The sequence below is a fragment of the Aspergillus melleus genome (genome assembly GCF_016097325.1).
Source record: "Aspergillus melleus strain CBS 546.65 chromosome Unknown contig1, whole genome shotgun sequence".
NCBI classification, from domain to species: domain Eukaryota; kingdom Fungi; phylum Ascomycota; class Eurotiomycetes; order Eurotiales; family Aspergillaceae; genus Aspergillus; species Aspergillus melleus.
In genome coordinates this window covers 4,270,887-4,298,693 of record NW_025763370.1, presented here as the reverse complement: position 1 = coordinate 4,298,693, position 27,807 = coordinate 4,270,887, and the positions used below count along the sequence as shown (strand labels likewise).

The 27,807-nt window shown below is 50.7% G+C and overlaps 12 protein-coding genes and 1 non-coding gene across 13 annotated transcripts; 5 read left to right on the top strand and 8 right to left on the bottom strand.

Annotated features, from left to right (window-relative positions):
- Positions 1 to 107: 107 nt before the first annotated feature.
- LDX57_001533 (DUF3425 domain-containing protein) lies at positions 108 to 1,854 on the bottom strand. Its single transcript, XM_046083175.1, has 2 exons — positions 1,067 to 1,854; positions 108 to 976 (listed from the first exon to the last, which is right to left on the bottom strand). Exons 1-2 carry the CDS (start codon positions 1,224 to 1,226, stop codon positions 195 to 197), a joined length of 942 nt encoding a protein of 313 aa, XP_045939132.1. The 5' UTR covers positions 1,227 to 1,854; the 3' UTR covers positions 108 to 194.
- Positions 1,851 to 4,801, bottom strand: LDX57_001531 (putative sterol glucosyltransferase; the record flags this gene model as incomplete). Its single annotated transcript, XM_046083174.1, has 6 exons — positions 1,851 to 2,237; positions 2,292 to 2,893; positions 2,946 to 3,663; positions 3,716 to 3,873; positions 3,921 to 4,599; positions 4,675 to 4,801. 6 exons carry the CDS (start codon positions 4,799 to 4,801, stop codon positions 2,026 to 2,028), a joined length of 2,496 nt encoding a protein of 831 aa, XP_045939131.1. The 3' UTR covers positions 1,851 to 2,025.
- Positions 4,802 to 5,786: 985 nt separating this feature from the next.
- LDX57_001530 (uncharacterized protein) lies at positions 5,787 to 7,876 on the bottom strand (the record flags this gene model as incomplete). The annotated part of the gene is made up of 5 exons (XM_046083173.1): positions 5,787 to 6,402; positions 6,464 to 6,793; positions 6,850 to 7,143; positions 7,220 to 7,753; positions 7,807 to 7,876. The coding sequence occupies 5 exons, from the start codon at positions 7,874 to 7,876 to the stop codon at positions 5,885 to 5,887; spliced, it is 1,746 nt and encodes a 581-aa protein (XP_045939130.1). The 3' UTR covers positions 5,787 to 5,884.
- An 889-nt stretch (positions 7,877 to 8,765) lies between these two features.
- LDX57_001529 (uncharacterized protein) lies at positions 8,766 to 9,835 on the bottom strand (the record flags this gene model as incomplete). Its single annotated transcript, XM_046083172.1, has 4 exons — positions 8,766 to 8,914; positions 8,982 to 9,223; positions 9,303 to 9,556; positions 9,611 to 9,835. The coding sequence occupies 4 exons, from the start codon at positions 9,833 to 9,835 to the stop codon at positions 8,766 to 8,768; spliced, it is 870 nt and encodes a 289-aa protein (XP_045939129.1).
- Positions 9,836 to 10,330: 495 nt separating this feature from the next.
- Positions 10,331 to 11,110, top strand: LDX57_001528 (uncharacterized protein). The gene has a single exon (XM_046083171.1). It carries the CDS (start codon positions 10,424 to 10,426, stop codon positions 10,697 to 10,699), a length of 276 nt encoding a protein of 91 aa, XP_045939128.1. The 5' UTR covers positions 10,331 to 10,423; the 3' UTR covers positions 10,700 to 11,110.
- Positions 11,111 to 12,242: 1,132 nt separating this feature from the next.
- LDX57_001526 lies at positions 12,243 to 12,315 on the top strand. Its single transcript has one exon. It is a non-coding gene; the product is annotated as a tRNA-Thr (tRNA).
- A 939-nt stretch (positions 12,316 to 13,254) lies between these two features.
- LDX57_001525 (uncharacterized protein) lies at positions 13,255 to 14,100 on the bottom strand (the record flags this gene model as incomplete). Its single annotated transcript, XM_046083170.1, has 1 exon — positions 13,255 to 14,100. One exon carries the CDS (start codon positions 14,098 to 14,100, stop codon positions 13,255 to 13,257), a length of 846 nt encoding a protein of 281 aa, XP_045939127.1.
- A 903-nt stretch (positions 14,101 to 15,003) lies between these two features.
- LDX57_001524 (class I SAM-dependent methyltransferase) lies at positions 15,004 to 16,410 on the bottom strand (the record flags this gene model as incomplete). The annotated part of the gene is made up of 6 exons (XM_046083169.1): positions 15,004 to 15,207; positions 15,255 to 15,285; positions 15,357 to 15,797; positions 15,853 to 15,893; positions 16,003 to 16,107; positions 16,162 to 16,410. The coding sequence occupies 6 exons, from the start codon at positions 16,408 to 16,410 to the stop codon at positions 15,004 to 15,006; spliced, it is 1,071 nt and encodes a 356-aa protein (XP_045939126.1).
- Positions 16,411 to 17,989: 1,579 nt separating this feature from the next.
- On the top strand, positions 17,990 to 18,832 carry LDX57_001523 (FAD-dependent oxidoreductase; the record flags this gene model as incomplete). The annotated part of the gene is made up of 1 exon (XM_046083168.1): positions 17,990 to 18,832. One exon carries the CDS (start codon positions 17,990 to 17,992, stop codon positions 18,830 to 18,832), a length of 843 nt encoding a protein of 280 aa, XP_045939125.1.
- A 1,041-nt stretch (positions 18,833 to 19,873) lies between these two features.
- Positions 19,874 to 20,881, bottom strand: LDX57_001522 (glycoside hydrolase family 43 protein; the record flags this gene model as incomplete). The annotated part of the gene is made up of 2 exons (XM_046083167.1): positions 19,874 to 20,392; positions 20,483 to 20,881. 2 exons carry the CDS (start codon positions 20,879 to 20,881, stop codon positions 19,874 to 19,876), a joined length of 918 nt encoding a protein of 305 aa, XP_045939124.1.
- Positions 20,882 to 21,211: 330 nt separating this feature from the next.
- LDX57_001521 (isopenicillin N synthase family dioxygenase) lies at positions 21,212 to 22,499 on the top strand (the record flags this gene model as incomplete). The annotated part of the gene is made up of 4 exons (XM_046083166.1): positions 21,212 to 21,245; positions 21,336 to 21,521; positions 21,630 to 22,016; positions 22,078 to 22,499. The coding sequence occupies 4 exons, from the start codon at positions 21,212 to 21,214 to the stop codon at positions 22,497 to 22,499; spliced, it is 1,029 nt and encodes a 342-aa protein (XP_045939123.1).
- Positions 22,500 to 23,649: 1,150 nt separating this feature from the next.
- Positions 23,650 to 25,938, top strand: LDX57_001520 (uncharacterized protein; the record flags this gene model as incomplete). Its single annotated transcript, XM_046083165.1, has 4 exons — positions 23,650 to 24,015; positions 24,116 to 24,489; positions 24,539 to 25,205; positions 25,261 to 25,938. 4 exons carry the CDS (start codon positions 23,650 to 23,652, stop codon positions 25,936 to 25,938), a joined length of 2,085 nt encoding a protein of 694 aa, XP_045939122.1.
- Positions 25,939 to 26,532: 594 nt separating this feature from the next.
- Positions 26,533 to 27,606, bottom strand: LDX57_001519 (putative RNA exonuclease; the record flags this gene model as incomplete). The annotated part of the gene is made up of 1 exon (XM_046083164.1): positions 26,533 to 27,606. The coding sequence occupies one exon, from the start codon at positions 27,604 to 27,606 to the stop codon at positions 26,533 to 26,535; it is 1,074 nt and encodes a 357-aa protein (XP_045939121.1).
- Positions 27,607 to 27,807: the final 201 nt, after the last annotated feature.

The window sequence follows — 27,807 nt, the reverse complement described above, 5'->3', positions numbered from 1 at the left end:
GAATGTCCGATATTACAATTAGGCCTGGTCAGCACCTTATGTTCCGGAATATAGTGGTGACGTCATCCGTCTGTACCAATTGCAAGCTAGAGTACAATAGTAAATACCGATTGATTTTTGGTTTCATACATCATACGCCAAGCCGAGTCGCTCAATTGCATAAGTAGTAATCCAGTGGTTTTGGGCGTTTGCCGTTAAAGGTACCGAAAAATCATCTTCTCCCCGCGACTCGCCCGCCATCGGTTCGTCGCCTCCATGAGCCCGCCACACCCGCGCACAACCCACGGCCACTTGCGCAGGAACTGCTCCGTGACCTCCCAGTTGGCCGGGTCCGACGGATCTCCCCACACGAGCATACTACAGCTCTCGTTCGACATGTCCCAGAATCCCATGATATCGATGCAGAGCTGCTCGTCGTCGAACGTGTCCCCCGCAGCGACCAAATTATCGCGCATGCGCGGATGCGGGAAGAAGTCGAGCCAGGGGTGGTGGGGATTGCGGCGTTGGAGGGCTGTCGGGCGGAGGTTGATGGGTAGGTTTGTGTCTTCGACGAAGCCCGGTTGGAGCGTGGAGAAGGGTGAAATGGCGTCGTCGTGGAGCCATTCCATGTCGTGTTTCATGCCGAGGGTCGCCATTATTGAGCCGAAGGCGCGGAATACGTTCATTTTACTGAGGGTTAGGAGGTGGTCGGAGGCAGGGGAGCCGATGATGTAGCTTTCGTAGGCGGCTTTGCTGAGTTGGTCGAGGAGGAGAGAGGCTTCGTCTAGGCCGATGCAGCGGCTGGAGATAGTGAGTGTTTGCGAGGAAGGTTTGGCATTTCGAATGGATAGTGTCGTGCTGGTAGTGGGCGTAGAGTCTGTGTTGGATGAGGACGAGGGTGAGGTGTTTTCTTCGGAGCCGGAGGAAGTAGATATTCGGTTAACGAGTTCGGATGATGGAAGTTTGATGCCTTGCCGCTGCGCTTGCTTCCTTTTTCCTGTACATCATATCATGGTGTTATCACTGATCTATATTTTTGTTTCAATTCACGTTACAGAATGGCGCATGGATAGGCAGGTGAACTCACGATAGGCGCGCTGGTTTACCCGATTCTGCCTCCGCCTGCGCTCCTTCGGATCTGCCAAGCCTTTCCAATTATCAGGCTCGACATGTTCGCGCGGAAGACTCTCCAGCTCAGGCGAGGTTGAATTGTCGCGTTTCAGAGTAGTCAGGTCGTCGGTGGCCATGATGTCAAAGGGAAGCGGTCTCGTTTTGTAGAAAAGAGGCGGGCCGTCGGGTGGGCTTGACGCTACTTATGCAGGCGGCTGACAACGCCAAGTTTGGGTCCGGAGTTAAGCGGTCGTTTGGTGGCGGTGGATCTGCAGTATCCGTCTCGTCATTACTTACCGTACGTCTGTCTGGAGTATATAGAAGGTCGCTGGTCACCGGTGACCCTGCAGCTATTTATGGTGAAGTCTGTGAAAAATTGCTTGCGTGGCTCATTTCTCGGCATGCCTCATTCTCCAATAATCAGGTCGAGGAAACCTTGCTGCGGTCCACTAGAAGCAGCTATGGCCTGTTTTCGTTTCTTCAGCACATCCTAACGAACGACATCATGATGATCCACATGTCTTGCGGATCGTGCGCGGAGATAACGGCCGATAGACTATATTAATTATTAATAATAGAGCTGCGCAGCATTGAATGGCACCATACCTCTCTTTCTTTCTTTGAAAACTGGGTCGGCACAATGTCCACCTAGTCGTCGACCCTCGTTGGGTGAAATTCCGAGCGCTGGATTGTGCACCTGTCAATATGATGGCAGCCAAGTAAAGTGTGGTATCCGAATTGATCCAAAAGAAGACAAAATTCGCCGAGACATATCCGTTGATTCTCTAGCGCTGCATGCAATCTGCATAGTTCATGTCTGTTCCTCATTAGATCCTCCAATTACGCCTCTGTTGACACCGAAACATTCGCCCTGTATGCAATGGGTACTCTTCAATGTCGTGCTTGAATTGACCATCTATCCCAAAATCATTCTCGTCACGGTCCTGCCTTTTGAGCTTCTCGCTTCAGCGAGTCAAACGTCTGCATTACCGACCTGCGGTCCAGACCCTGTGTCCCCATACTCCGCATTATATACGCTCCCTCCCTATGTCGAGATTTTACGATCTGCTTCCTCGTCTTCGATTTGACTGCCGTATGAAGACTCTTGCAAAGTCCATGGGCAGGATAAGCCACCAGGCCCAGCGCCGCTATGTGAATTGATTAGCGGCTCAGTCATAAAACTTTGCGGGCACAAAACATACCAGACGGCACCATCGTCGTAAACCCAATCGTCCCTTTCATGATACCCTTCGCCACGCCGAGGGCTCCTTCGTCCGCACCTTTCCGAGGCTGGTTCCAGATACCGGTGAACCCCTCGCGCATGTTATGCGCAAAGTTCTTACCGCCGGCCAGGGCCCCGGATTTCCAGTCCCGGACTTGGTAGTCCTCCACCTCCTCGCCGTATAGTCTTGGAACTGCGCGAAGGCCCTCCGTTGCGGCCAGTGGAATGTCAACAATAATGCCTTTCGAGTAACTGCTGAGTAATTTTCCGAAACCCTTGGCTCCCGCTGTGACTGCTGCTCCGCCTCGGTGCCAATTCGTTCTCTCCTCGTTGGTGTCTGGCGCCGGTGCCGCAGACATTGGCTGTGATCCGTTTAGGTCCTGCATAGATCGGGATCGTGTGGGCACATGATGCGCGCTGGTGGATCGCGACGAACTAGGTCGAGTCACTTCTTGGTATGGTTTGAGCAGCATATCGGTTGTGGCTTTTAGCATGTTGGTTCCAGTGCCGATCGCCGCTGACGTGGTGCTACTGAGCGGGTCGAGTCTCCGGTTCTGAATGAAAATCGGTCGTGCTTCAAATCTGATGTTTCAATTAGCTCAGCATCTCCCTTTCAAGAAGTAGTGGTACGCACAATTGCAGGTTCTTTTGTTCTATCTTCAGATGGTCCATCAGCAGCTGTGTGGCTAATTTTGATAGGCGGATAGGCTTCATCGACGACCTCTTGTAGGCCCATACAGCCGGCTGATCGGGCAGGATTTGACAGCGCATTACATCCACTGGCAGATTACGATGGAAGGACTCCACGGCCCGCTTCACCCCAGATTCTGCCTGCATTTTCATACAGATATCTTCCGCAGCCTTCAGTGCACGAGGCTCAAAGCAGTACTGAATGGCACTGGCAAGACCCTCAACGGTTAAGGCACGGTGGTGAATTGGCAGTGGACCAGCACCTGAAGCGGCGATCATGTTGCCCCAGAAAGGCTGGTCTCCAAAGAAGGGGATAATCACGGTCGGTTTCCCAAACCGCAGGCCACAGGCGGTTGTCCCGGCACCACCGTGATGCACAACGGCAGAAACATGTTGGAAGAGCCATTCGTGGGGGCAGTCTCCAAGGTAGAAGATGTCGTGTGACGAAGAGCCGCCTAGTTTGCTCCAACCGCGAGATATAATGGCGCGGACTCCAAGGCTTCTGACGGTTTGTTCGAGGATTTGGGTCATTCGTGGGGGGTCGTCGATCACGATACTTCCAAATCCGATATATACTGGGGGTGGTCCTTGTCTCAGGAAGGCGTCAAGATCAGGCGGCGGTGTGTAATTGGGTGGGTCGCGAAAGAAAAAGCCGCAGACATCTGCAAAGTTAGCATTTCATCAGCCTGGAGGGGGATACCTAGAAAAGAATACCAATATATGACGGCCAGTCTGCAGGTTTCGGCAACAGCGCAGGAGACCAGCAGTATGTGAAGGGCACTTTGAGTGTCTGCGCCAGATTCGGTCCTTCTCCAGTAGGGACCGGTTCCAAATCTATCGTGGCTCTCCACTCGTTGATAACATCACCAAGTCTACCATCTGTTAGCACGTCTCTCCCATACATCGGGAATTCACCGACCCCTGCCACGTCATCCATTCCACAATCCCATAGGATACCGAATTCGCAAATTGAGAATTGTTCCCCGAGTACTTCAGATTCGCCAACGGATGCGGATACGCCGTCGTCGGACTCCACGGCATCGTGAACATCAAATGCAGCGGAATCCCCAGCGCCTGGGCGCAATGCACATGCGCAAAGCTCGGCGGATTTGCGATGATCGCATCTGCCACAAACGGGGTCTGTGTGGCCGAATCATCCTCTATACAGGATCTCCAGCACCCCTCCAGCATCTCCGCCACCATCAGCCTCTTCTTTTGAATATCGCCCGCCTTCAAGCTCTTCATCTTCGGGATCAGCCCCGGGTTCTTCACCATGTAGGCCATCAACTCCGCCGGATCGCCACCGATCGGATAGAACTCGAGCCCTGAACCCCGCACAAACGAGTCGAAAACATCATGCGTCGCTAGACGCACTCGATGGCCGTACTTCTGAAGCTCGTTCCCCAGCGCAATGAACGGCTGCACGTCGCCTCGACTGCCGACGACCTGGATGACGATGTTCAATTTGATCCCTGGCGCCACGGACTCCGTGTATTCTGGCGGAGGGAGCAAAACGTCCTCTTCGCTGGGCCATTGGACGAATTTCAGGGCTGCTCTGCACGCTCGCGAATTCAGATCCACCTCGATTCGTCCGTCATCTGTCCAATCGCGACTTGTCATTGACTGGATCCCACCAAAACGCCATCAGAGCCATCAGAACACGCAAATCATACCTTGAACCACACTATTTCCCTCCGGCGCCATCAACTCATACGGCGGTGGGGTTTCCTCGACCGAAGGAACCATGAAGTCATGTCCCTCAGCCTCTTGATATGGGAGGTGACTCTTAGAAGAGGCCATGATACGGGTACGATGATGTGGCGACCAAAAAAAATCATGATCCCAAAATCCAGGGGGAGGAACATCTTTATAGGTGCTGCACCCATGGAACCCGGATGGGTGGATGGATAGTTCCAGACAGCGAGCCCTGGTTGCGCTGTTGCAGATCGTGGCAATCCAGCCCGTACCCGTATCCGTTACCCGATCAGTCTAAAAGCGGTGGGGCCCACCATTGCTTTTCTCGGTCTTGGCGGTCACTTTCTGCCTGAAACTATTGGCAGATTTAGCCCTACATGGCCTCAATTCTGTGTGGATTCAAAAACTATTAGGAGGCGCTAAACTTAGAATTTTCCACAGGTTTGGGGATAGTCCGCTTATGCAGGAGTCTAATTTAAAGTGATACGAACGACTCGTTTCTTCCTTCGTGCGGATCTTCGTTTATTCGTATTCGGTCGCTGCCTGAAAAATACTACGGTGGATCTATAGGTACGGAGGTGTGGACCAAAAGTAATCGTGACTGCCACTAGTAAGATTCACAGCCAAGTAGAAGGATTTTGTAAAATCATATAACATTTATGTGATATATCCTTATATTCTATACCTAGTTGAGTAATTGATCATATTATAAAGCTATTTAAATTCTTCTCTAAGCTAAAAAGGTTGATTTGAATAGTAAATAGAACTCTTTTAGATAATTATTATGTAAAATTATAGGCACTAATATGACCCAAAAAAGGTGTTCTTATATGATATCTCACAAATATGAACTACTCTTTACCAACTCTTTCTGCTTGGCCGCGAGCATTACTAGAGGCAGTCCGATTACTTTTGGTCCACACCTCCGTAGTAGAAGCAGGTATACGAGAGCTACGTGCACAAATCAAGTTCAAGCATTCGAGGTCGGTGGATCATATGTCATTCGTGGGATGGGTTCATATCGACATGCGACAGAAGGTTGATCTAACCAGGAATAATTCAAAAACCAATACAAAAGGTCTCCAAAATCCATCATTCTTCGACTTCACGCTCATCGTCTTCAATGTCGTAGTCTTCGTCACTTTGAGGGTGCTCAGACTCATCGCGCTTGCCAGGGAGTCCGCGAGACTAGCAGGTACCGCCATAACATTTCAGATGGCGAGCGCAGTCCTTGTTCGATCGGCAACGGGCAAGCGGCTTACCGACAACCTGACGCTCACTGATGTCCTCGTCGTCTCGCTTCAAAGCGTTGAGACCACGATACTTGCAGATGCCTCCATAGCACCGGTATCGGGGAGGACAATCATCCTTGGACTTGCAGCGGGGGGGATATTTGCTGGCAAGAGCCAAAACATCGCGCTCAAGGATCGTGGTATCTTCATCACGCTTGGGAGGATTGTGGGGTGGACGGTACTTGCAGATACCACCGTAGCACCGCTGCGACTTGGGGCAATCGTTGTTGGATTGGCAACGGGGAGGAGGCTTAGAAGCAACAATCTCAATTCCGAGCCCAGCGATAGTGTCGCGCTTCGAAAGGTGAGGAGGGCGGTACTTGCAGATGCCTCCATAGCATCGGTTGTTAGGAGGGCAGTCGTTCTTGGATTTGCAATAAGGGGGGTACTTGGATCGTTCGAGAATGCCAGTATCTATATCCACGTCGTTAAAGAATGTTCAAGTCCCTACACAAATCCAGCAAAGAGAGCTTACCAGACTCGTCATCGTCGTCGGTCTCGGTCTCAAGGTCCAAACTTCTCACGCATTTGCCGTTCAGGCAGCGTCCAGAGGCGCATGTAGGACGGGTGGCACAATCACGGCGCTCACATCGCTTGTTCTTGCAGGCATAGCCGGCATCGCAGTCCTTGAATGTTTTGCACCTTTTGGCTCGGGTAAAAAGGCGGGCTTCAGGGTCATCAATGTCATCAGCGTCGTCAATGTCGTCAACATCGTCGGCGCCAGTCTCCAAGTCAGCAACTTCACGCTTAGCGAGAAGCTCAGAGTCAGTCTCAACGTCGAGGTCAGTAGCATCGACGTTAACTTCTATTTTTATATTAGTTACTCAGATTTGGCTGTGGATATCAGATTAATGAACTTACCTGTATCGGGGTTATCGTTGATGCTCTCGTCGTCACGCGTGGAATGAGGAAGCTTAATAGGGGTTCTACAAGCGCCCCACGTGCACCTCTTATCCTTGGGGCAATCGTTGTCGCTTTTGCAGGTCTTCCTGGCTTTAGAAACAGCCGTTCCGGGAGTAAGGAACCTGATAACGCGTCTACAGTTGCGCAAGATGCAGGTCGTATCCTTGGGGCAGTCCTTGTCACTGCTGCACAGCTCCTTGGTTTGGATATGCATCTCTTCGTCGTCATCCGGATCTTCATTGTCATTCGCCTCTATGAGTTGGTTAGTGACCTGGGAAATTCAAAAAAAGAAAAAAAAAATGGGGGGGTCAAGAGAGGAAGTACACACCCGCATCGACGCAAACATTCTCAAGACAGACACCGTTGCCACAATCAGCATCTTTCTGACAAGCCAGGTTGACATCAAGCTTATCGGCCTTCAGCTCGTTCTCAAGAGGTTCAGGACCTGAGTCATGGTTAGTCTCATCATGGGTCTCAAGACTTGCAGCAATATCATCGTTTGGAAAATTTGAAAAACATCTGCTCATCGGTGGGTTCTCAACCGTCTCAAAATCGGAGTTAGGTTCGGTCTCATCATGAGCCTGCAAGTTTGCAGGAGGGTGATGACGCCTCTTGTAACAGAATCCATTGATACATTTCCGGTTACGAACGTAATCTGAATCAAAACGGCATTTACGGTTCTTGATCTCACCGGATTCAGAAGGGGCTTCAGGCTCAGCTTCAGGCTCAGGCTCATCGCGAGTTTGATGGCCCCGATATTGACAGGTGCCATTTTTGCAGACTTTGAAGAAGTTGACACAGTCCCTTGAGGTTCTGCATTTAGCGAGTTGAGAAGATTCAGAGCGAGTGTTCTCAGTAGCGACTGTCTTCGTCAGTACTTATCATTGTGGAAGGAGAGAAATAGTGGCTACTTACTATCGACAACAGCGGCGTAACAGGCCAGAATAGAGACCAATATAACGAGCAGGAAACCGAGGAGCTTCATGATGACTGCAGCCCAGATGGCCTGGAGTCAATGAAGAGGAAGGATAGGGTGGGGATATTATTCAGGGTAAAGATGCTAAGGTTGGGGGTCAATGGAGATGAGTAAGATGGGTGGGAACATGAGAAGAGGAAGGTGAGAGTGGGTGGGAGATAGAGGGTTTAAATATAGACGGTGCGGTGAGGAAGCAATTTTCTGCCCATGATCAAGATAGAGATTTCTACCGGGAGTTTCCAGCCGTAGTTGTGACGGTCGGTTTGGAGTATTCACGTTGGACTCTGCGATAGTGGGAAAGGAACGTCGGGAAAGCTTCATTCCGGGGTCTAGACTGCACGCTTTGGGGGCTATGCAGTTACAGTATATTCAAGACCAATTACGAGGATTATGGATTTGGATCTCTCCGTCAACGACTGGAATCTGGATTCACCAGGGCTCACGGTTTTAGTTCGCACTTGGATATGTGCCGAGGTTTGCACCCCATGGCCACAGTATACGGTCACGTTGGCGCAGTCACACAGTATGATGTTGTGATTCAGTATCTTTGTGCAAGAGACATTATTATGTGCAATGCATCTTGTCTAATGCTATGTGCCGCGCTGTCTGTATCAAAAAGATAGTTGGATGGTATTCCCTCAATCCAGGCTTTAAGTTCAACTATCAAACTCTCAGAAGGGGCTTTTGTCCGACTTTGAAAGATACGTTTTTAGTGCCGAATTGCTGAGATGAGATTGAAAGCCCGAAAGCATTAGTGCTCGAACCTATCGCCCCATGCCGTCCCAGGCTTATATCGATTTCTGGGCTCTAATATAGTAATGTACATGGCTGCCCACTTCATCTGCTACGTTGTAGCTCTTCGAATCCCAGCTTAGCCCGGTGAGGTAACCGGGCAAGATCACAACTTGCAAACATCGTCATCTTCGTCGTCATACTCCCATCTTTCACACCCATACGGATCTTCAAGGCAAAAGTCATCGACACCGCAGACCATCCTATCCAGAACGGCAAGATTCGGCGTACAACAAAGGGACTTAAACCGAGCATCTAATCCAAGTTGTCAGCAAAGACTTTACACTTTCAGTCAAACAGAAGAGATAGTGGAAGAATATACCAATACAGGACTCCCCATCGCCTCCAACAGGATTGGTTCCAAGGCTAACCTCACTCGCCGCGCAGTTCGCATCCACGCAATCGCCGTCGCCCACCCAATGACAATTAATGAAAGGCAGTGGAAAACTCATTGGACAGCAAAGGTCTTCACCAGGGTCGTATACCGGACGTCCTTTTTTCCAAGGTATCCAGGGATTCCAGAAATGGGCGACGCTGACGTAGTCGTGGGTGCAGGGGTATCCACTATTTCAGCATCAGTTAGAGGCAGCTTGATGGTATGGGCAAATACAGATGCGATGCCTGGGCTAGTTGGACGACATACAAACCAGGAGTGGAATAGCACTCGGTAAACATCTTCCTGTAAAGTTGCAGTGGGCAGCATAGTGCTTTTGATCCGGCCTCACAGCTGCTCTTCACGTTCTCGATAGCGGTGGATTCATCCCACGTGGACTTGGCTAGTTGAACGGTGCCCGTGAAACATTGTCCGTGGCAGCCCGTTGCTGAACCACTCCAGAAGCAGTCGTCGAGGTGGACTTCTTGCTCGATTTCTGGGGGACAGCAGATGGGTTTGCCGCACTTCGGTGGCATTTATTAGCTAAGTTCAGGGCATGACAAGAGCTGTGTACATACAAAATCACCTTCACAATCTATCATATCATATCTGACCGTGATATATGGTGCGCATGCTGCATTGGGGTGACCTGCTTGACGAAAATCCTCGCCGATAAAGCATTTCGCTCCTAGGTTTGGGATCGCATAGGAGGAACGCTCGAGCCTACCTGATCCGCTTAATGGCTCTGTTGTACAGATTGCGTAGAAGACGTAGGTCAGAATGGCAATGCAATTATAGCGCATGATGTCATCTAAACATATTCCAATATGATTTTCCTGAATTCTCTGCGCGGGATTGTGCGAGAGAGATCATGAGAATTGAAATCCCTTCTGGCCCCTTTCGGTTAAAATAAACTATTAGACCGTTAGACAGATCGCGTGGTCGACGGTTCCTGAATCAGAGATCTAGACCCGCTGGGTTGGCGCGTCTATCCTGATTTCGGCCTCCTTGACATGGACTATACAGGGTAGCTGGAAATAATATAATGTTTCGGCATCTCGAATACTCGTCATCCTTCAGCCAGGGATATCAAGTGGTGCGCGATCAGCCACACATACGTCGGTCTTGGCCCCCCGAGATTGATTAACGTGCATCATCGTGCGTGAGAGCGCAGCCAGTCAGCGGCCCCGATGGCACGGGTGGCTGCCATCGACGTCATCGGCTTTTCATCTACTCCGGTGTGTATATAAAAAGACCCTTCTTGCTCCATCTATCGATCATATTCAAACCTACTACATACCGCATACCACTCCAAACCACCACCTCTCAGGACATACCTCTCTTCCTCCTCCACCTCGACCACACATAAAACCCATACCCAACAAATCAACATGCCAAACAACGCCTTCTCCTCCTCCCAAGATACCGGCGTCACCGGGGCCGCCAAATTCGTCACCTCCACGCTCGGCAACACGGTCGGCGGCGTCTCCCGCACCGTTGGCGGAGTCACGGGCGCAGCGACCCGCGGGACTGGGGACACCGTTACCGGGGCCACAGGCAGCGCGGGCAAGCCCGTCGGCGATGCACTCGGGAGCCTCGGGACTGGGGTAGAAGATGGAGCGAAGAGGGTTGCTAGGGGTGTGGAAGACGCCGGACAGTGGCGGTGATTTCGCTCTAGGGTTTGTGGATAATGATGTCCGAAGGGCGCGTATATTTGTATGGAAGCAATTGGGACCATTGGATACCGGGGCTGGAGGCTTTTTGTTCATTGATTGTTTTTCCTGTCTCATGTTGTTATGACTTCTGCGTTCTATACTCTGGGTGCGTTATGAATTTACGGCTTCAATGACGGACTGTTTCTCATCGTATCGATCAATAGTAGGGGTTCGATAACCCCAAGGTCAACAACAGTCATAGAACGCTTTCCACTAGAGCAAGGAAACATGAATTAATGATGGACCAACCGGAATCTAAAGCATTTTTAATGGGAAAAAAAGAAATGCTCACACTCGGATTCGAACCGAGGATCTCATGATTACTAGTCATGCGCTTTACCAACTAAGCCATGCGAGCGATTGATGTTAGAGGGCTGATATTTTGGCATTATAAGACAAAACTACAAGACATCTTATTACCCTAGGTCGCAATACCTTCCGCAAGGTCTTTGTCACTTGCCTTTACAAGAAATCATGTTTATCTTCAATCAGGCTAAAGTCTAGGAATACTGGAGGATATCTTTGATAGGGACAACGTGTATAACGCATGGAATTGCCGATGAAATATGACATTGAGAATGATTTTATCCGTGTTTATTGCAGGCCTTCTAGAGTATATATTTTGTCCTCCCGAGTGTACAATTTCCATCGTCTCATTTTGATCCCGTGGCACCCAAAGCTCACTCCTAACATTTACTTATTGCCATGACTTATAATCTACATGCCGTCACACTATAAGTCATACCGGGAACCTCCAAAGACACAAGACAAACAATCAAGCTCCAGGAACATCGCGAAAGCCTTCGTTGAGAAGTTTCAGAGCTCGTGGGAGGCATTTAATATGCGATAAGAATTTAATATAATACGAAATGATCATGAACTGTACTTCAATACATATATTTTTGGTGTTTCCTCTGAGCATGACAACTACGCCCTAAGTCAAAGCCTGTTCAGAGTAGTTTAACAAGATTCCAAAATTATGTATGACCATATGCCCTTTTCTTCTACATACAGTATATACATCCCCAGAGATCCCTATCCACCCTACAATTGCTTGTTCGCCATACATCAATGTCGGTAAACCGTGAGGCCAGTGGGTATCTGTCCAGCCCTCCGCTGAGACTATCTAAGGTGAAAATTCTCTCTGTCTTTTATTATTTCGACCCAATCGTCCAGACTAAACATCCAATGCATAAAATTTGCTCTATTCTTAACCTCCCGTGCAAATACATAGAATATAGTCTCCCGATAAAGACCTAGGCACCTGTACCTATTTATGAAGAGTATCTCTGTGACCTATCGCTAGCTATTTTACTAGACTGCTGCGCGCCATGTAGTAAGTTATTTATCCCGAAGACCGTTAAGATACCCAATATTCTTGGCAACCCACGTACGTTTGCATACTTTTTACCCTGGCAATAGCAGGGGGAAAGTTTGTTGTCGAATGAGCTGACACAAGGACATATAACCAATCTACGCCCATAGCAACCAATCAGCTCGCATGGCTTAGTTGGTAAAGCGCATGACTAGTAATCATGAGATCCTCGGTTCGAATCCGAGTGTGAGCAATTTCTTTTTTTTCGTTTTCCCCATTTCCTGATCGATAACTCTTTTCTTTTTTTTCTGGACCTGCCAAAAACAATTTTTTGGTTTCCTTTGTGCGTTTTGTTTGTCCAGGTGTATTTGTGGCTTGCAGGTCGGCGTCATGCGTGGCCTCTGCACTCGGTACATACATCTATACCCGTTGAAAGCCACCCTTGGATAGCTCTCCTGCTAGATCTAGCCAACTATCTATACTCAATGCAAATACATCATCCCTTTTCATATTCCCTGGGTCATCGCTTACCCAACTTACCTGTATCTGCATCATATCCATATTCGTTCTTCTTTCGAGTATCAACGCGCGAATCCGAAGCAAGGGAAGATTCTACCATAATTAAGGTGCTTGAACATCTAGCGATCTTAACCATGAACACCGTGAGCGTCCCAAACAGCGTTGGTTTAAGCATTACAATTTTACAATACCTGCGGTGCACACTGAAGCCTCATTGATAGAAATGGTTTATACATTCCGTAGTCATTCAACGGTGGGGAATGCCAACACAAAGAGAACAATGTATATCACTAGAAAGTCTTTAGACACAGAGGTCTATGAAGAATAGATTGTATAGTTAACACCGGTATACATACCTCCACTCTTGAAAGGGTAAAAGGTTAGCGATGTTGTTCTAAGGGCTGTTATGGTGGGAGGGCAAGAAGGAAAATGTAGAGATATGGAGATAGATATAGAAGATAAAACTCGAATAGCCCAAAGCTGGCTTATACATACAGGTGCATACAGTGAAAGTCTTTTGATATCGGTAGGCCCTATGTCCATCTAATTTACTATTGAGAGCGACACCAAGGAGAAAGTATCGACTGTCGCCAGGATCTGTGCACATGAAGCCGAATCAGGCTGCGCATTTGCTGCACACGGTATTGCCGATCCTGGTTGAGCTCAAAAAGGTTTAGTCACACAAATAGATATGAGAATCATCAGAGTCCGAGTCGACCTGTAAGGGATCCCACACAAAAGAAACAATACTGCCAGAGGTAATATAAAAGTGGGGATCTGATTCAACTCGAAACAAATATCGGTCATCCTCTATGTGCGCAAGTCGAGTTAGTTCCTCGGTCTTCTTGACCATCACGGTGACGCCTTGGATATTCTGCAATGTAAGGCGGATCGGAGGCATGATTGAATCGTTGACACGTTCAACGTGCTGCGTCCGACGTATAAGTTGGCGAAGCAGACTCGACACACAAGTGTATCCGCTCAGAACTTGCTTCATTTCGCCAAATCGATACCACCGGATCAAACGAGCTGCGTCCTGCAAGGAAATCTCGTAACAGTAATCAATCTTGAGGTTGTATGCCTCTACAAGCATTGTGCGATAACGTGAGATATCAACCCCGATATCGATGCTACTTACAAAGTCAGCAGATAGGGTATGAGCCACCGAGTAGGGTTTGCCTGGATAGAGAGTCAGAAAGAAGTCCTGGGAGTCACGGTGAATGGCTGGGTTCAACTCATCAGTCTCCAGAGGGGCCTCGTTGGCTGGAGCGAGCTCGTACCTTGGCAATGTTACGTGAGCCTCAGAGGTTTCGGTGTTGGTGAGGATGAGGTTGTGCTCAAACCAACTAGTTCCATATTTGTCAAGTGGAGTGTCAAGGACAAGGACTGTGATAGGTTTTCTGGCCAGAGGAGACAGAGTGGCTTCCACAGTAACAGTAAAGTTCTTTCCGAAGTGGTACTTGTAGAGAGTGGTAGATGAAGTAGTGATTGAGATATCGATCTGTGGCATCCCTGACATAGTGAGTCGGAAGTCCAATGATCAATTGCGTTTCGATAACTTCTCCAAGATCCTCTAGAGCAGTACGACTGCAAGAAAGGTGGACGAGTCGGCCATCCAAGCAGTAGCAAGATGGTAGAAAGAAAGGAAAGAAAAAACGGGTGGAAAATCGAAGCCGCCGTTGGTGAGGGATAAAGAGGCCTTTTAAAAAGCACATTTCAGACAATAGACCCGTTGACAGTCGGGGAATTCCAACTATTGTATTCTAGCAAATACAAAAACGACGGGTAATACCGATCCAATATACCAGGGACAATCAGGTCTGATTCTGGCATTGTCTGTGGCAACTGAATCGGGTTGAGTAGAAAACACTGGAGTACTATGTGAAGTTGCAGTGTTTGTCTGTTCCTCCGGTGGAGTGGTAACCAGAAAGAGAGGGAAGCCGCGGACTGGGAAGAAGAAAGGTGTGATGAAGTGCAGAAAGTCACCTCTGCTAGTTGGGCCGTTTGGCCTCATGGCTTATGATGTTGGGCAATCACGGGATTTTTAATTGAAGCGATCCAGGCCAGAGTAGTCTGTGCGGAGACAACTGGAGGTGTATATAATCTCCACTACTGTTGCCAAATTTTCTCCCATATGTCTGCCAAAAGCAAATCAGTAGGGGAAGGATATCCAGGAAGCATGATATATTGATGTGTGATAAACCTGTTCAGGATTTGGACTAAGTACAGCTTTCCTGCTCAGTATGCGGGGGTGCAGAACGGTAGTTATACCAAAACATGACGCTGACCTGATGATTGGTGGTAAGCTGGGAACAATATTCGGCGACTAACGACTCAATAAAAAGGGTATCCAATATCCCAGCTCCACAAAAATATATATAGGCCATTTGTACAATTATGACTAAACGTGTTATTATTTTCCTCAACGAAGAGTCGAGGTTTTCGGCTTCTGGGCATAAACAGCAGTACCAGGAAGGTAGGCATGGGTTTTGTAGTCTCGTAGCGAAGCACGCATTTGAGCCAAAAATACCTGTGCTTGCTCAAATGACCACTGCAGTGTGGAGGTGAGAAGCCGCAACATGAATCCTTCGATTCCGCCATGTAGTCGAAGTTGATTCCAGCGGCCCTGAGACCTGTTAACGCGAGTCCACAAAAGGAGAGGATGCAACCCACCAGATCATGCAACTTTTTGTTAGCACTCCACCTACACAGTATAGAACGACATATTAGTGAATAAGCATGGTGCGAAAGTTCTCCTGGCCAAGTCAGACGTACCCGTTCATGGGCCATTTATACCCAGTCTCAACCACCCCAACGAATCCGGCGTTCTTGAGACGAGCGGAACTCTCTTCCCAGATGGTGAAGCTTTTACCGAATTTTTCTCCAGACTGCACCACTGTCTTTCCCCATAGATGATAGAAATGATCGGGGCCCATGCTGCCATCGTCGCTGGTTGGCTGGACTGCGTGTTCTACTACCTCGATGAAACCACCAGGCTTCAGACAACGCCAGCATTGCCGGAAGAACCCATCCCAGTCTGGTATACAGCCAAACATCTCGCGCACGTGAATAAAATCAAATTGGTTCGACGCGTACGTCCAAGGTAGTGTGATATCGTCAATTTCGAACACGCAGTTAGGGGGTACAAATGTGGGTTGGATGGGAGAAAGATCGACACCGGTAACGCTAGCACTGGGATATTCATCGGCCATGTCACTAGAGAGGATGAGCAATCTGTAGTGAAATCTCAAGTAGAAGCTCCAAGACCTACATAGCCCAGACTCCAGTACCTGTGCCCACATCGAGGATTTCCTAGGAGCGCCGTTCTTAGCTATCATTTGCCATCTTGGATATCCGGTGTCGGTCGCGTGATGTTATCAAATCCCGAGCGGCAAAGTAGAAGAAGAGGAAAAGTTGATACCTGCGGAGAGTCGATAGGAGCGAGATGCAACTTCCCGTCCAGGGTTATGAGGTACATGTGATGGGCAAGATCTTGAAATTCGTTCGCAATTTCATCGTTCGGGCCCTACAAGCCAAGCGACATGAGCGTAGAGTCGAGTCGCGTCGAAGAGAAACATACCCAGTAGGCGCCATCGTGATAAGAGTGATAGCGACGGCCAAATTCGTACCGATAATCCGTGATATACGTCGATAAGGTCTTGGTGTCGTCACCTAGTAGAGAGTCACCGCTGAAGGCGGAGTCCGAGTCACCGTATCCGTCACCCTCGGCATCGTGGGAATCGGCGGAGGGATGTTCTTGGGCCTGCGCGACCGAAGAGTCGAAACGGTCGAGACGAGAGGGATCTTCATGGTATGGAGAAGTGGGCATTGTGGTAGCGGCGAGTGGAGATCAAACGGCGGGATTCTCGCATCAAGCAAGAGGGAGATCGGGAGGGTCTAGGGACTAAGTGGGGGGAGGGGGATGGTGTGGATTTTAAGGGTTCTGACCATTGAGCCATGAAAGGACGCAACAAAGAAGAATTAACCTAGCATCACTAGTAGCGCCATTGAATCTTAATCGAGGGGTCATCGGGGCATAGGGAAGATGAAGCTATGGAATGGAAGTGAGATGGACCGTTCGAGTCGATCAACGCATTGGCGCAAACGGCGGGAAGTAGCGGGTACCTCGATCCTCGCAGACTTGCCTTGGGGGTAGGAGGTACCGGGTACTTGTCGCGTTACCAGCACGGGCCGGTAAAATTACCGGAAGCGTGTCTGAGCAACTTCCTAATGCGGATTAGCTCCAACGTCCTTGTGGCTGCCTCGACTCTCAGGCCGCGATTCTCAGGCAGGCCAAGACTTGCCCTTCTCCTCCTTCTTTCTTTCCTCCTATCTCTTGCCCTGTCTTTGAACCGTGTCTGCTCCACTTCCGGCTACCGACGTCTTCCGGTGTACAATCCTGGCTGGAACATCATGTCCCTATTGGAGAACCTCTTAGTCTCGCCGAGCCCGTTGTTTGTCAGTTGGCTGTCAAAATGTCCTATCACTCCAATCAGATGTCGGCTGGAAGTGCACTATCATCAAGCCTGTCGCATTATGCCCCTCGTGGCAGCATTGCCAGACGGCCAAGTTGTACAGGCTTAGGGTGATGGCATGATGGCTCATCCCGCGTCCAGACTGATGATCGGCGGCCGACGCTGACGAAAAGTACTGCTCTAAAGCCGGATCTCCGAAAGAGGAGTTCCTCGATTGGTAGGGTTTTGTTTACCTTGTCGGATGTCTCATGGTGTCCTTCGGCCAATATGGAGTTGAGACTGGATTCGCGCCCCTTGATGCCCTCCTCTTGCCTCTTCATATCTCTTTTCTCCTTCCTCGACTTGAGTGACAGGAAACATTCCAACCATGGAGCTTTTTAAAGAGACTCTGAGAGCCCTTAAGGGGATATTCGGCGTTAGATCTTCCATCCTCGAGCCAAAGTCAGACACGACGGTTTTGATTGTCGGTGCAGGTAATATCCCGTGAAATTTCGGATGGAAACGTTCAATCATTACTGACCGGGCTGTCAGGCTCGACTGGACTTGCATTAGCCCAAGGATTGAAGAAGGTGCTCACTAGTTTTCCACCAAACTGTCGGAAACGATATCTAACAAAATATCTAGCTCGGAATCCCATGTATCGTCCTCGAAAAACATCAAAGTCTGGATGCACAGCCCCGGGATTGGAATATGGGTTTGCACTGGGGAGCAGAGTCACTAAAGTCCCTGATACCAGATGAATTGTGGGCGCAGATTCAGTCTGTCCAAGTTGATCCTAGTGAGCCAACGGCGGAGTATGACTGCCTTAATTTTCTCAATGCGCAGTCGGGTGAAACTATGGCGACCATCCCGGTCCAGTACTTTTACCGACTCCGTCGCTATAAGCTTCGATATCTCCTGTCACAAGGCATAGATATTCGATACGGCAGAACCATGCAGGCAATCGAGTACGCCGAAGACGGGCGGCATGCCACCACGCTGTGTGATGATGGCCAATCAATCACGACGAGACTAGTAGTTGGTACAGATGGTGCTCGTTCAACCACACGACAGATTCTATTGGGTTCTAGCGCGGGTCGCATTCGATATCTGCCCTACTGTGCAACATTTGTGCAGGCCAGTTATAACGCGGAGCAGGCCCGATTCCTCCGTGCGTTTCACCCGCTCTATCTCGCTGGGATCAATCCCGCAGGTTACTTCTCCTTCTTCGGTCTGCACAACGCGGAAGATCCGGCCCAACCGGAGTCGTGGACGTTTTTCTTCTACATCTCATGGCACTCCACGTTGGAAGAACAGGAGGACACCGCGGAATGGACCAATGCCCAGAGACTGCAACAAGTCAAGGAATTTGCCAAAACATTTGCAGACCCCTGGAAAAGCGCGTTTGAATGGTTGGAAGATGACCACCAAGTTTGGTATATGAGCCTGACCGACTTTGACCCCGGTAGCAGGGATCATCGTTGGAATAACCGTGGCGGTTGTGTAACTCTCGCTGGGGACGCCGCTCATGCGATGACTTATCAACGTGGTCAGGGCTTGAACCACTCTATCACCGACGCTGCCAATCTTGCCAAATGCATTCGGGATTTTGTCCAAGGCCGAGTTTCGCAATCCGAGGCAATCGCCAGGTATGAGAATGAGATGATCAGTCGCGCTGGCGGGGAGGTCTGTCTGTCAACTACGAACACCGAAATGCTGCACAATTGGGAGAAAGTTTCGAGTTCCCCCGTATTGAATTCTGGTCTCAAGCGAAACAACACCGCTCATGTAGGATGACGACGGTCTCGTCTGGAGTACGTTTTCTTTTTGTGCCTTGAATTTTCAACCGCATGTTGAGCACGTTGATGACGTATGAGCATCCGGCAAGTATTGATCGTTTGACACGTCGGAGTGGATCGCGCAGTTAATTCTGGTACGATCTGCTTACTACGAGATAATGGAATGCATAGTTGTGGATATATACTGAGGAGCTAATATAACTGTCATCTATACATTGCTATCCTGACCTAACTAGTCCAAGAATTTATCATCTGAACTCGGCATACTCAAAGTCCGCAGGTACCAAACAGCGCTGAAGCTCTCCAAAAGCATACAGTCCCAACATCATGCCTGTGAACGGGGCTCCAACAGGAATTGAAGCCTCCGTCATCGTTCGGTTCTTGACTTCCCCAATCCAATGAGTCATACTCTGGTCGTCATTTACACCGACTTCCTTGAACCCAAACTTGTATGCATCTCCACACTCAACCACAAATATCACGTCAGAGGCAGAACTGGCTAGTTCCAAGTCGACTGTCTCCCCCTCCGCCGGTCGGAACCTTACTATACGAGTGCCGTCCTGGCCCGTGGGAGACAGCCGAATTCCGATGCTGCTGTAAGTGAAATAGTTCCACCATACAGTCGTTCCCGCCTCTGTTTGGACTGAAGTAGGACGAAACGACAACCGGGTCTCCCACGTGCAGTATCGGTGTGTCTGTTTTCGTAGGAATAAAGTCGGGCATGCCGGGACAGAGAGAGTGTAAGGCCCTCCGTGGAGACGAAGATACCCAGGTCGCTCTGTCAGAGAGTACTCAGTTTTGACCGGAGTGTCTGTTCCGTCAGTCTGATGTCAATTAGGTAGGTGGAGTCACACCCGAGACCTACTTTTCCTATACCATCCCAATTGCAATGAGGAGCTCGAGAAATCATCCTTCCACGAAACAGGGTGTTCGAATGGATACAGCCTCCGCCCATCGACCTGCAGCGATATCTTCTCCCCACCATTGAACACAGGCCAATCGTCGACCCACGTCACAGGCACCAAGAAGGTCTCTCGACCTACATCACACACCAACTGATCAACACGCTGGGCGCCCCAGCATAATAGGGGTCAGACTCACCAAACACAGATTCCTCCCACCGCCCATCCCTCCTCACCGGCCTCACCCCCAACAGAACAGCCCACCACTGGCCCTGCGCATCCTCCACTAAATCGGCATGTCCGGTATTCTGCACCTCGTCTTGCACCCCATTCCGCCATAGCGGGTTACTCGGACCCAGCTCCCACGGTCCAAAGGGACTCACCGCGCTGCGACTCACCCACTCGCAATGGCCGCTCTCCGTGCCTCCTTCCGCCGTGAATAGGTAGTAGTATTTGCCGCGTTTGAAGATATGCGAGCCCTCTGCCACGCCGGAGGAGGATTCGCGAATGAGTTTCGGCTCGGAAGTCGAGTTGCCTGTTGCGAGGTCGACGGTGACGATGTGGATGGCAAAGTCTTTGAGATTGGCATTGGGAGTGCGAACGAGTTTACGGTGCGTGGACGATAGGTACACTGTCTCGTCGGAGTCCCAGAACAGCTTATCAGATGGTCTTTAGCCATTTCCCCACATATCGGCCTCTTCTGCCAGCTCATTCCCCAGAAATACACGAGTGGAGAGAATACATACATCCTGATCGAACCCCACCTGGTCAAAAAACACCGGCTCCGACCAGCTCGTCTCATCCCAAATGTCTGTCGTCTGGACATAGAAACCCCTCGGCCAGACCCGATCGTCCTCCTGCGGTCGATACCGCGAAAAGCACGCCGCGATGATGTAGAACACGCCGTTATGGTGTCGTAGCGTGGTGGCCCAGACGCCGCCGCCCGGCTCGGGGGTCTGGACCTGCAGCTGGCTGGGCCGCGTTAGGGCGTGGCCGATCAGCTTCCATTGGATCAAGTCTGTGCTGTGGTAGATGGGCGCGGCGGGGAAGTATTCGAAGGAGGAAGTGACGAGGTAGAAGGAGGAGTCTACGCGGATGATGGACGGGTCGGGGTTGAAGCCGGGGAGGATGGGGTTGGTATACATTCTGGAATGGATTGACTGTATCCTGTGGGGTACAGCTGATTTTCCTGACTATTCAGTAGTTCTCATGTTGGTATTTATAGTAGGGTCCTTCAATATGGACACAAGAATAATATAAATGATTGGTGGAAAATAAGCATTGCGGGGATCCGGGGAAGGATGGAGGGGAAATCTACTTGTTCTTTGATCCCTTGCTTCTATCTTATCTCCATCCACCCCACTTCATCCCCCTCTCCCCCTTCTCTACGACGATCTACTCAACAATGCTACCCTCCAGTGCCTCAACAGCAAACATCATCGTCCTGCTGCTCATCATAACAGCAAGCCAGAGCCATGCCCAAAGTCCCACCCATCATCGATTTCGAGGGTGAGTTCCACCCCGCCTACTTACCTATCCCCGCCGGCCATGGCTCACGAATCTGTCATTCATATCTGATACGACTGTCTATCTCTGTAGGGTTCCACTCTCCCGACCCCAGCCTCAGATCCACCTTCCTCACTCAGATCCGCCAAGCCTGTCAAGACCACGGCTTCTTTCAGATCATAAACCACGGCATCCCGGACGGTATCCAGGCGGATATCCTATCTCAGGCGCGCGATCTGTTTAGTCTACCGGTGGAGGTGAAGGAAAGGTATAGCATGGGTTCGTTGCCGGTAATTCTTTCCTTTCTTCTGCTTCGACAAGAACTTCACCGAAGCAGAAGGAATAACCACAAACTGACCCAAACACGGGTGGAACAAATATGATTAGACACCGGCACCGACAACCGCGGCTACGAGCGTCTTCGCGCCCAGAACTTCGAGAAACGCGGCCTAGGCGATCTCAAAGAGGGCTTCTACCTGGGCAAAGACCTCCCCGTGGATCATCCATCCGTGCAAGCGGGGAACTTCTCGCAGGGTCCGAATAGATATCCGGCTGAGATACGGGATGCGGATGGATTTAAACGCGTCGCGGATGAGTACCATGAGCGTATGTCTGTGTTGGCGGGAGAGCTTATGAGCGTGGTGGCGCTGACGTTGGGGATGGAGGAGGCTTCGTTTGAGGGGTTTTGTGAGGAGCCGGTGGCGATTTTGAGGTTGTTGAAGTATCCGGCTCAAGAGGTGCCACTGGAGGGGAAAGGGGAGGGGCTTGAACGAGGTATGAGAACTTGCGTATCACAGCCTTGGAGGTGGCGATTGATGGTGTTGATCTGGTCTAGGTATCGGCGCACACACTGATTTCGGAGCCATCACAATCCTCCTGCAAGACGATAAAGGAGGGCTACAGGTCTGGGACCGCGAGTCCTCCGAATGGGCAGATGTGGTGCCCGTGCCGGGAGCATTGGTCGTCAACCTAGGGAATATGATGATGCGGTGGACGAACGATCGCTACTTATCGAATCTGCACCGCGTGATTAACCACAGCGGAGAAGACCGCTACAGCGTTCCGTTTTTCTTCTCAGGAAACCCGGACTACGTGGTAGATTGTCTTCCGAATTTTCAGGATGATGGACAAGAGGCCAAGTATCCGCCAATTACGGTGGCAGAGTGGATGGGGGCCCGATATGCGGATACGCACGGGAGTTCGAAGGAGAAGGGGATGGGAGAGTTGTCGGGGGAGGCAGCGGCGGCTATCGGTTGATGGGCCTCTTCGGCGGTCCTCACCTAGATACGGGGGGCTGTTCGGGAATGGAGAAAGCCGGGGGAATGGATATTTACGGAGTATGGAGCTACATTGATTGCATTATTGGTTAGTACGGAGCCAAAGGTCTTGCACTGGGCTAGGCGGACCGCTCACATGTGAATGTGGATTTCACATCATGCAAAATGTGAAATCCTTTTTTAATGGGGTCTGTCTACTCCATAAGTATCTACTCTCAAAAGCTGGTGATCATGTGAATTGGGAACCTCTCTGGGATCCAAGCACGTGCGAAGAAGCGGTCATTCGAGCGTGTTTCTTTTCCATCCGCGTGGCTTTGAGGTTTCCTTGGCCGAGGGAACGGGTGGTTGCCACCCGGTCCTTGGGTCGAAGACCACGTTGATTTTATTGTCTTAGTTAATCTTGCATTTTCACTCTTGTAAGATTAGGACAACCAGCGAGGGATTGGCTAGGTCATCAAAGGCTATGGTATCCATCAAAGGACGTGCACGGGTGTCAGTAAAGGACAGGTCTCTCGGTAGTCGTATCGGCCGAGAGAGTGGCAACTATGACTTTCTGCCTCATCTCGATTGGAAGCAGCCAAACGAGAATAAGAAGATCAGAACAATGCCGAGGACCGTCAATTAGGAAGAAAAGAAGAGAATGCAGGATCCCGGACTGATCGTTATCTGATAATCGCCGGCCAATTAAGCTCGACGCTGGTGCTGCACGATGCCGATTTCGGGGCCATCCCTGTCGGATGCCTGAGGTGTCGGAGGTGCCTAAGAGATGGCTCGGCACTGTTTCTCCCGTACATCGTAGGGTGCGGTTTATATGGATACTGTCGTAATTTCTAAGAGTAGACTAAGGCCTATTATGATGTTTTGTCGGGTCATGCTGAGGAAATCACTCCTAATTCCTGAATTCTAAGCTCGGCGTGGACCTCAGGCATCCAGGCCGCCACCAGTTAGCCGAGGCTTTTTCCGCATTAGGCAACCCGCGGTCACCCTCGGCCTGACCGTCTCACTCGTCGCCTTCTTCCTTCCCCGTGGAGTTCCTCCTATAAGTCTTCATCTCTCTCCCCCATCCCCTCTTCCCTTTTCCCACCCACTCTTCTTTTACACCACTCATCTCCACTCCCACAACTACCAAAATGCCCTCCCCACCCCCCGCCTGGGTCCAGGCTCTCAAGCCGGCCGACCCGCAGGGCTCCGAGCTTCTCTCGCAGGAGCGTGCCCAGTCCAACGTCAACGTCGACCGACTGGGTGAACTACTACACACCAAGGAATTCCTCGACCGACAAGACCGTCTCCTCGCCCTGCTCCAGGCCGACCCTGTTTTCGACAAATCCCAGAACCACACGCTAGGTCGCACCGAGCGGATCCAGAAGTCCCTGGGCAAGGCGAAGCGATTGCAGCAGTTGGCCGAGAAGCACAATTGGTCGATGGAGGAGTTACATGCGGCGAATGAATTGCTGGGAGAGCCGACGCCGTATGGATTGCATGCGTCGATGTTTCTGGTGTGTTTTTTTCCCTCTCTTGTCTTTTTGTGTCACTTTGCTGGCTTTCGGGTTTATGGTTATGTGGCCGTGGTGCTAACGTGTTCCTCCGATTCGATAGGTCACATTGCGCGAACAAGGAACCCCCGAGCAACATAAACTTTTTCTGGAGCGGGCCCAGAAGTACCAGATTCTAGGATGTTATGCGCAGACGGAGCTGGGCCACGGCTCGAATGTGCGTGGTCTGGAGACCACTGCTACGTGGAACCAAGAGGATAAGACGTTCACGATCCATTCGCCGACTTTGACGGCGTCAAAGTGGTGGATTGGGTCGTTGGGTCGCACTGCAAACCATGCGGTCGTGATGGCGCAGCTCTACATCGGCGGCAAGAACTACGGTCCTCATCCGTTTGTCGTCCAGGTCCGGGATCTGCAGACGCATCAGCCTCTGGAGAATGTCTATGTTGGAGATATTGGACCGAAGTTTGGATACAAGTGAGTTCGTTGGCAATTAGGGTTGATGGCCATGACTGACTGGCTTTAGTACCATGGATAACGGTTTCCTGCTGTTTAACCATGTCAAGATCCCCCATGTGAACATGCTGGCTCGCTTCTCCAGCATCGACAAGGAGACTGGCAAATACCTGCGCCCTGCATCGCCGACGTTGGTGTACGGAACCTTGACCTGGGTGCGCTCGAACATCGTGCTTCAAGCCGGTGGCGTGCTTGCTCGCGGTGTCACCATCGCCACTCGGTACTGCGCCGTGCGCAAGCAGTTCCAGGACCGCGATGCCAAGGGTAACGTGGGCGAGAACCAGGTCCTCAACTACAAGATGGTCCAAGTCCGTCTTCTGCCTCTGCTGGCATCTATGTATGCACTGCATTTCACCGGTCGCGGCATGATGCGGCTCTACCAGGAGAACCAGAAGCGCATGAATGCGGGTTCTCAGCCCGGACAGGACACCCGAGGCGCCGGTCCCGAGCAGCTTCGGGCTGGTGCCGACCTGCTGGCGGATCTCCACGCCACTTCTTGCGGTCTGAAGGCTTTGGCCAGTACCACAGCCGGCGAGGGTCTTGAGATCTGTCGTCGGGCCTGCGGTGGTCACGGTTACAGCAGCTACAGCGGTATTGGGCCGTGGTACTCTGATTACCTCCCCACTTTGACCTGGGAGGGTGACAACTACATGTTGACTCAACAGGTTGCGCGATACGTAAGTTTATCATTCACTTACCTCTGTATCCGAACCATCACTAACAAGAACACAGCTCCTGAAATCCGCCCGTGCCGTTCTCGCCGGTAAAGGCGCCAACAACGACACCTGCCAGATCCTGCAAACCTACCTCTCGCGGCGCGACAAGGGCGCCTCGTTCGACGTGCTGGAAGTCGACAGTGACATCGTCGCGGCCTTCGCCTGGCGGACGGCTCATCTCACCTTCGAAGCCCTCAAGCACCGCGATGTGGAGAAGCGCTCGTGGAACAGCCTCCTCGTCGACTTTTGGCGCCTCTCGACCGCTCACTCGCAGTACCTCGTCGTCAAGAACTTCCACGAAGCCGTCACCTCGCCGCATCTCACCAGCGCCCTGGACCCGGAGACCACGACGCTCATGCACCAGCTCTTCCGTCTCTATGCGCTGCACACGCTAGAGCGCGAGGCCGCCGAATTCTTCTCTTCGAGTGCCGTCACCACTCGCCAGATCTCCTTGGCGCAGACCAACGCCGTCATGAAGCTCCTCGACGACATTCGGCCCCACGCCGTGCGTCTCGTCGACGCCTGGAAAATCCCCGACTGGCAGCTCGACAGCAGTCTTGGACGCTATGACGGCGAGGTCTATCCGGATCTGTTCCGCAGAGCGAGTCAGAACCCGGTCAATGATCTGGTGTTTGATCCGTATCCGTGGAACGAGGCGGTGTTGAAGAACGCGCCGCCGAAGAGTAAGCTGTGATTTTTTGCTACTATCTTTGAGTTACGATTTTTGATTCGTGTCTACCTTGCTTGTTGGTATATGATTCTTTTTGTATGATCTGATTTATGGGTTGGGTGGCGCACATTCATACATATACATACATATATTTAGGTGGTTATAGATTAGATGGAATCTATAGACTAGATTATTGCTCTGTGGTGATCTGTTTACGTTACTACTTTGTATATTACCATTCACTTTAGGTTGACTTGTGATAGTAGATTGTTTAGAAAGACTGGTGCATTGAAAATGATGTAGTTGGATGTCATCAAGATCAACCGAAGGTCTTGTCTTCGGACTTCAGCAGCCGCTTTTGGCTTTGAAGATCTCGCTAGTATATACAAAAAAATTCATGGAACAAAAAGGAAAGACAAAGGGGAAAAGATAAAAAGGGCACTTAACAGGCCCATAGTACAAGGATAGTAAAACAAGGGAAGATCCCCTCAAGGGCCACAAAAAAGAGAAACAACAGAGGATGCCTCCAAATCCGCAACTCCCCAAGAGAAATAACCAAACTGACCCTCAACAATAGAATCCCAGACAACGAACCGGAGCTTTCCATCAGGCTCAAGCTCACAGAAAATCTTCTATATCATCCACCGTGTCGTAATGGGGATCCAGTCCCCCTCTAATCGGCACTTCAGCGGCCGTCGTCTTCGCCCAATTTTCCAACTCCTCAGGCTCCAGGAGACACTTCAAGAGAACCTCCCTCGTCGCCAAAGTATCCTCCATACAGCTATGCCCCTTTTGGCCCTGCTGTATATAAATCCCCAAAAAGTCCTCCGCGAGGCGCTTCAACGCCCACTTCCGTCCACAACCCCCTCCCAACTGCTCCTCCACGGCGATCTTCGTGACAATCGCCGTATCAACCACATTGCGATGCACAATCTTCAAGCACCGCAGATCATTATCCAAACTCTGCCCCACGAGAATGGTATCCTCATCGATAAACTTGAACAGCCGCTCCCTGGCGGCCCGCCATCCCCGTACCGTCTTCCCCTGCGCTCGGAGCTGCTTCATAATCGGCCAGCTCATCCCACTATACTTCGTCTGCCAGTTCCAGACACGAGGGATCGGAATCACACCGATGTCGATGATCCGTTCACCGGTTACCAGATCCACCGCGCAGAGCTGTACACACTCTGGGCCTTCTTCCGTCAGCGCCATTTCGCAGTCTAAGGCCACTGCGAGACGCTTGGGCGGCCCGCCGTGGTTCTGACGCGCCGGACTCGCTTGATAGGCACCGAGTGTCTGTGTGGGATATTGTTCCCCAGCGAGCGTGGACCACGAGTGGCGGTTTTGGTCTAGTGCTGTGATGAGCACGTCGCGCTTGTTGCCGATGAGGGGGCCGGTCCAGTCGAATGGCTTCGCTGGAGGAGGTGAGTTGGTGTTGGTGGGGATGATGGGTTGAGCGGCCCCGTTACTTGAGATATGCTCTTCTTCTGGAGAGCTTGAGGAGCTGTCGATGTCCAGCTCATGAGGCTGAGAGCCCTGCTTGTTCCAGGGATCTCGCTCGTTTTGAGACGTGCAGGTGCAGTTACTGCTGCTGCTGCTGCTGCTGGTGGTGGTGGTACCACGAGGAGGGTTTATGCCCTTGCTGCGCACGCTGTTCGCCCTGAGGACGTCTGCGTATAGAGTGCCGACCATTTTGAATGTGGCTTATAGATGTAGAGATGTGGAGATGTGATGTAGCTCCTGCAACCAGCTTGGCTGGTTGATATTGTTGTATCGAGCGAACGATAAAGAGAGGTCTTTACTTGTTGTTGTTCGAGTCTTCGAATCAGGAGAAGACACGATACTTGAGTGGATAGATAAGAGACGAAGAGAAAGGATCTCAGTGTGAGATTC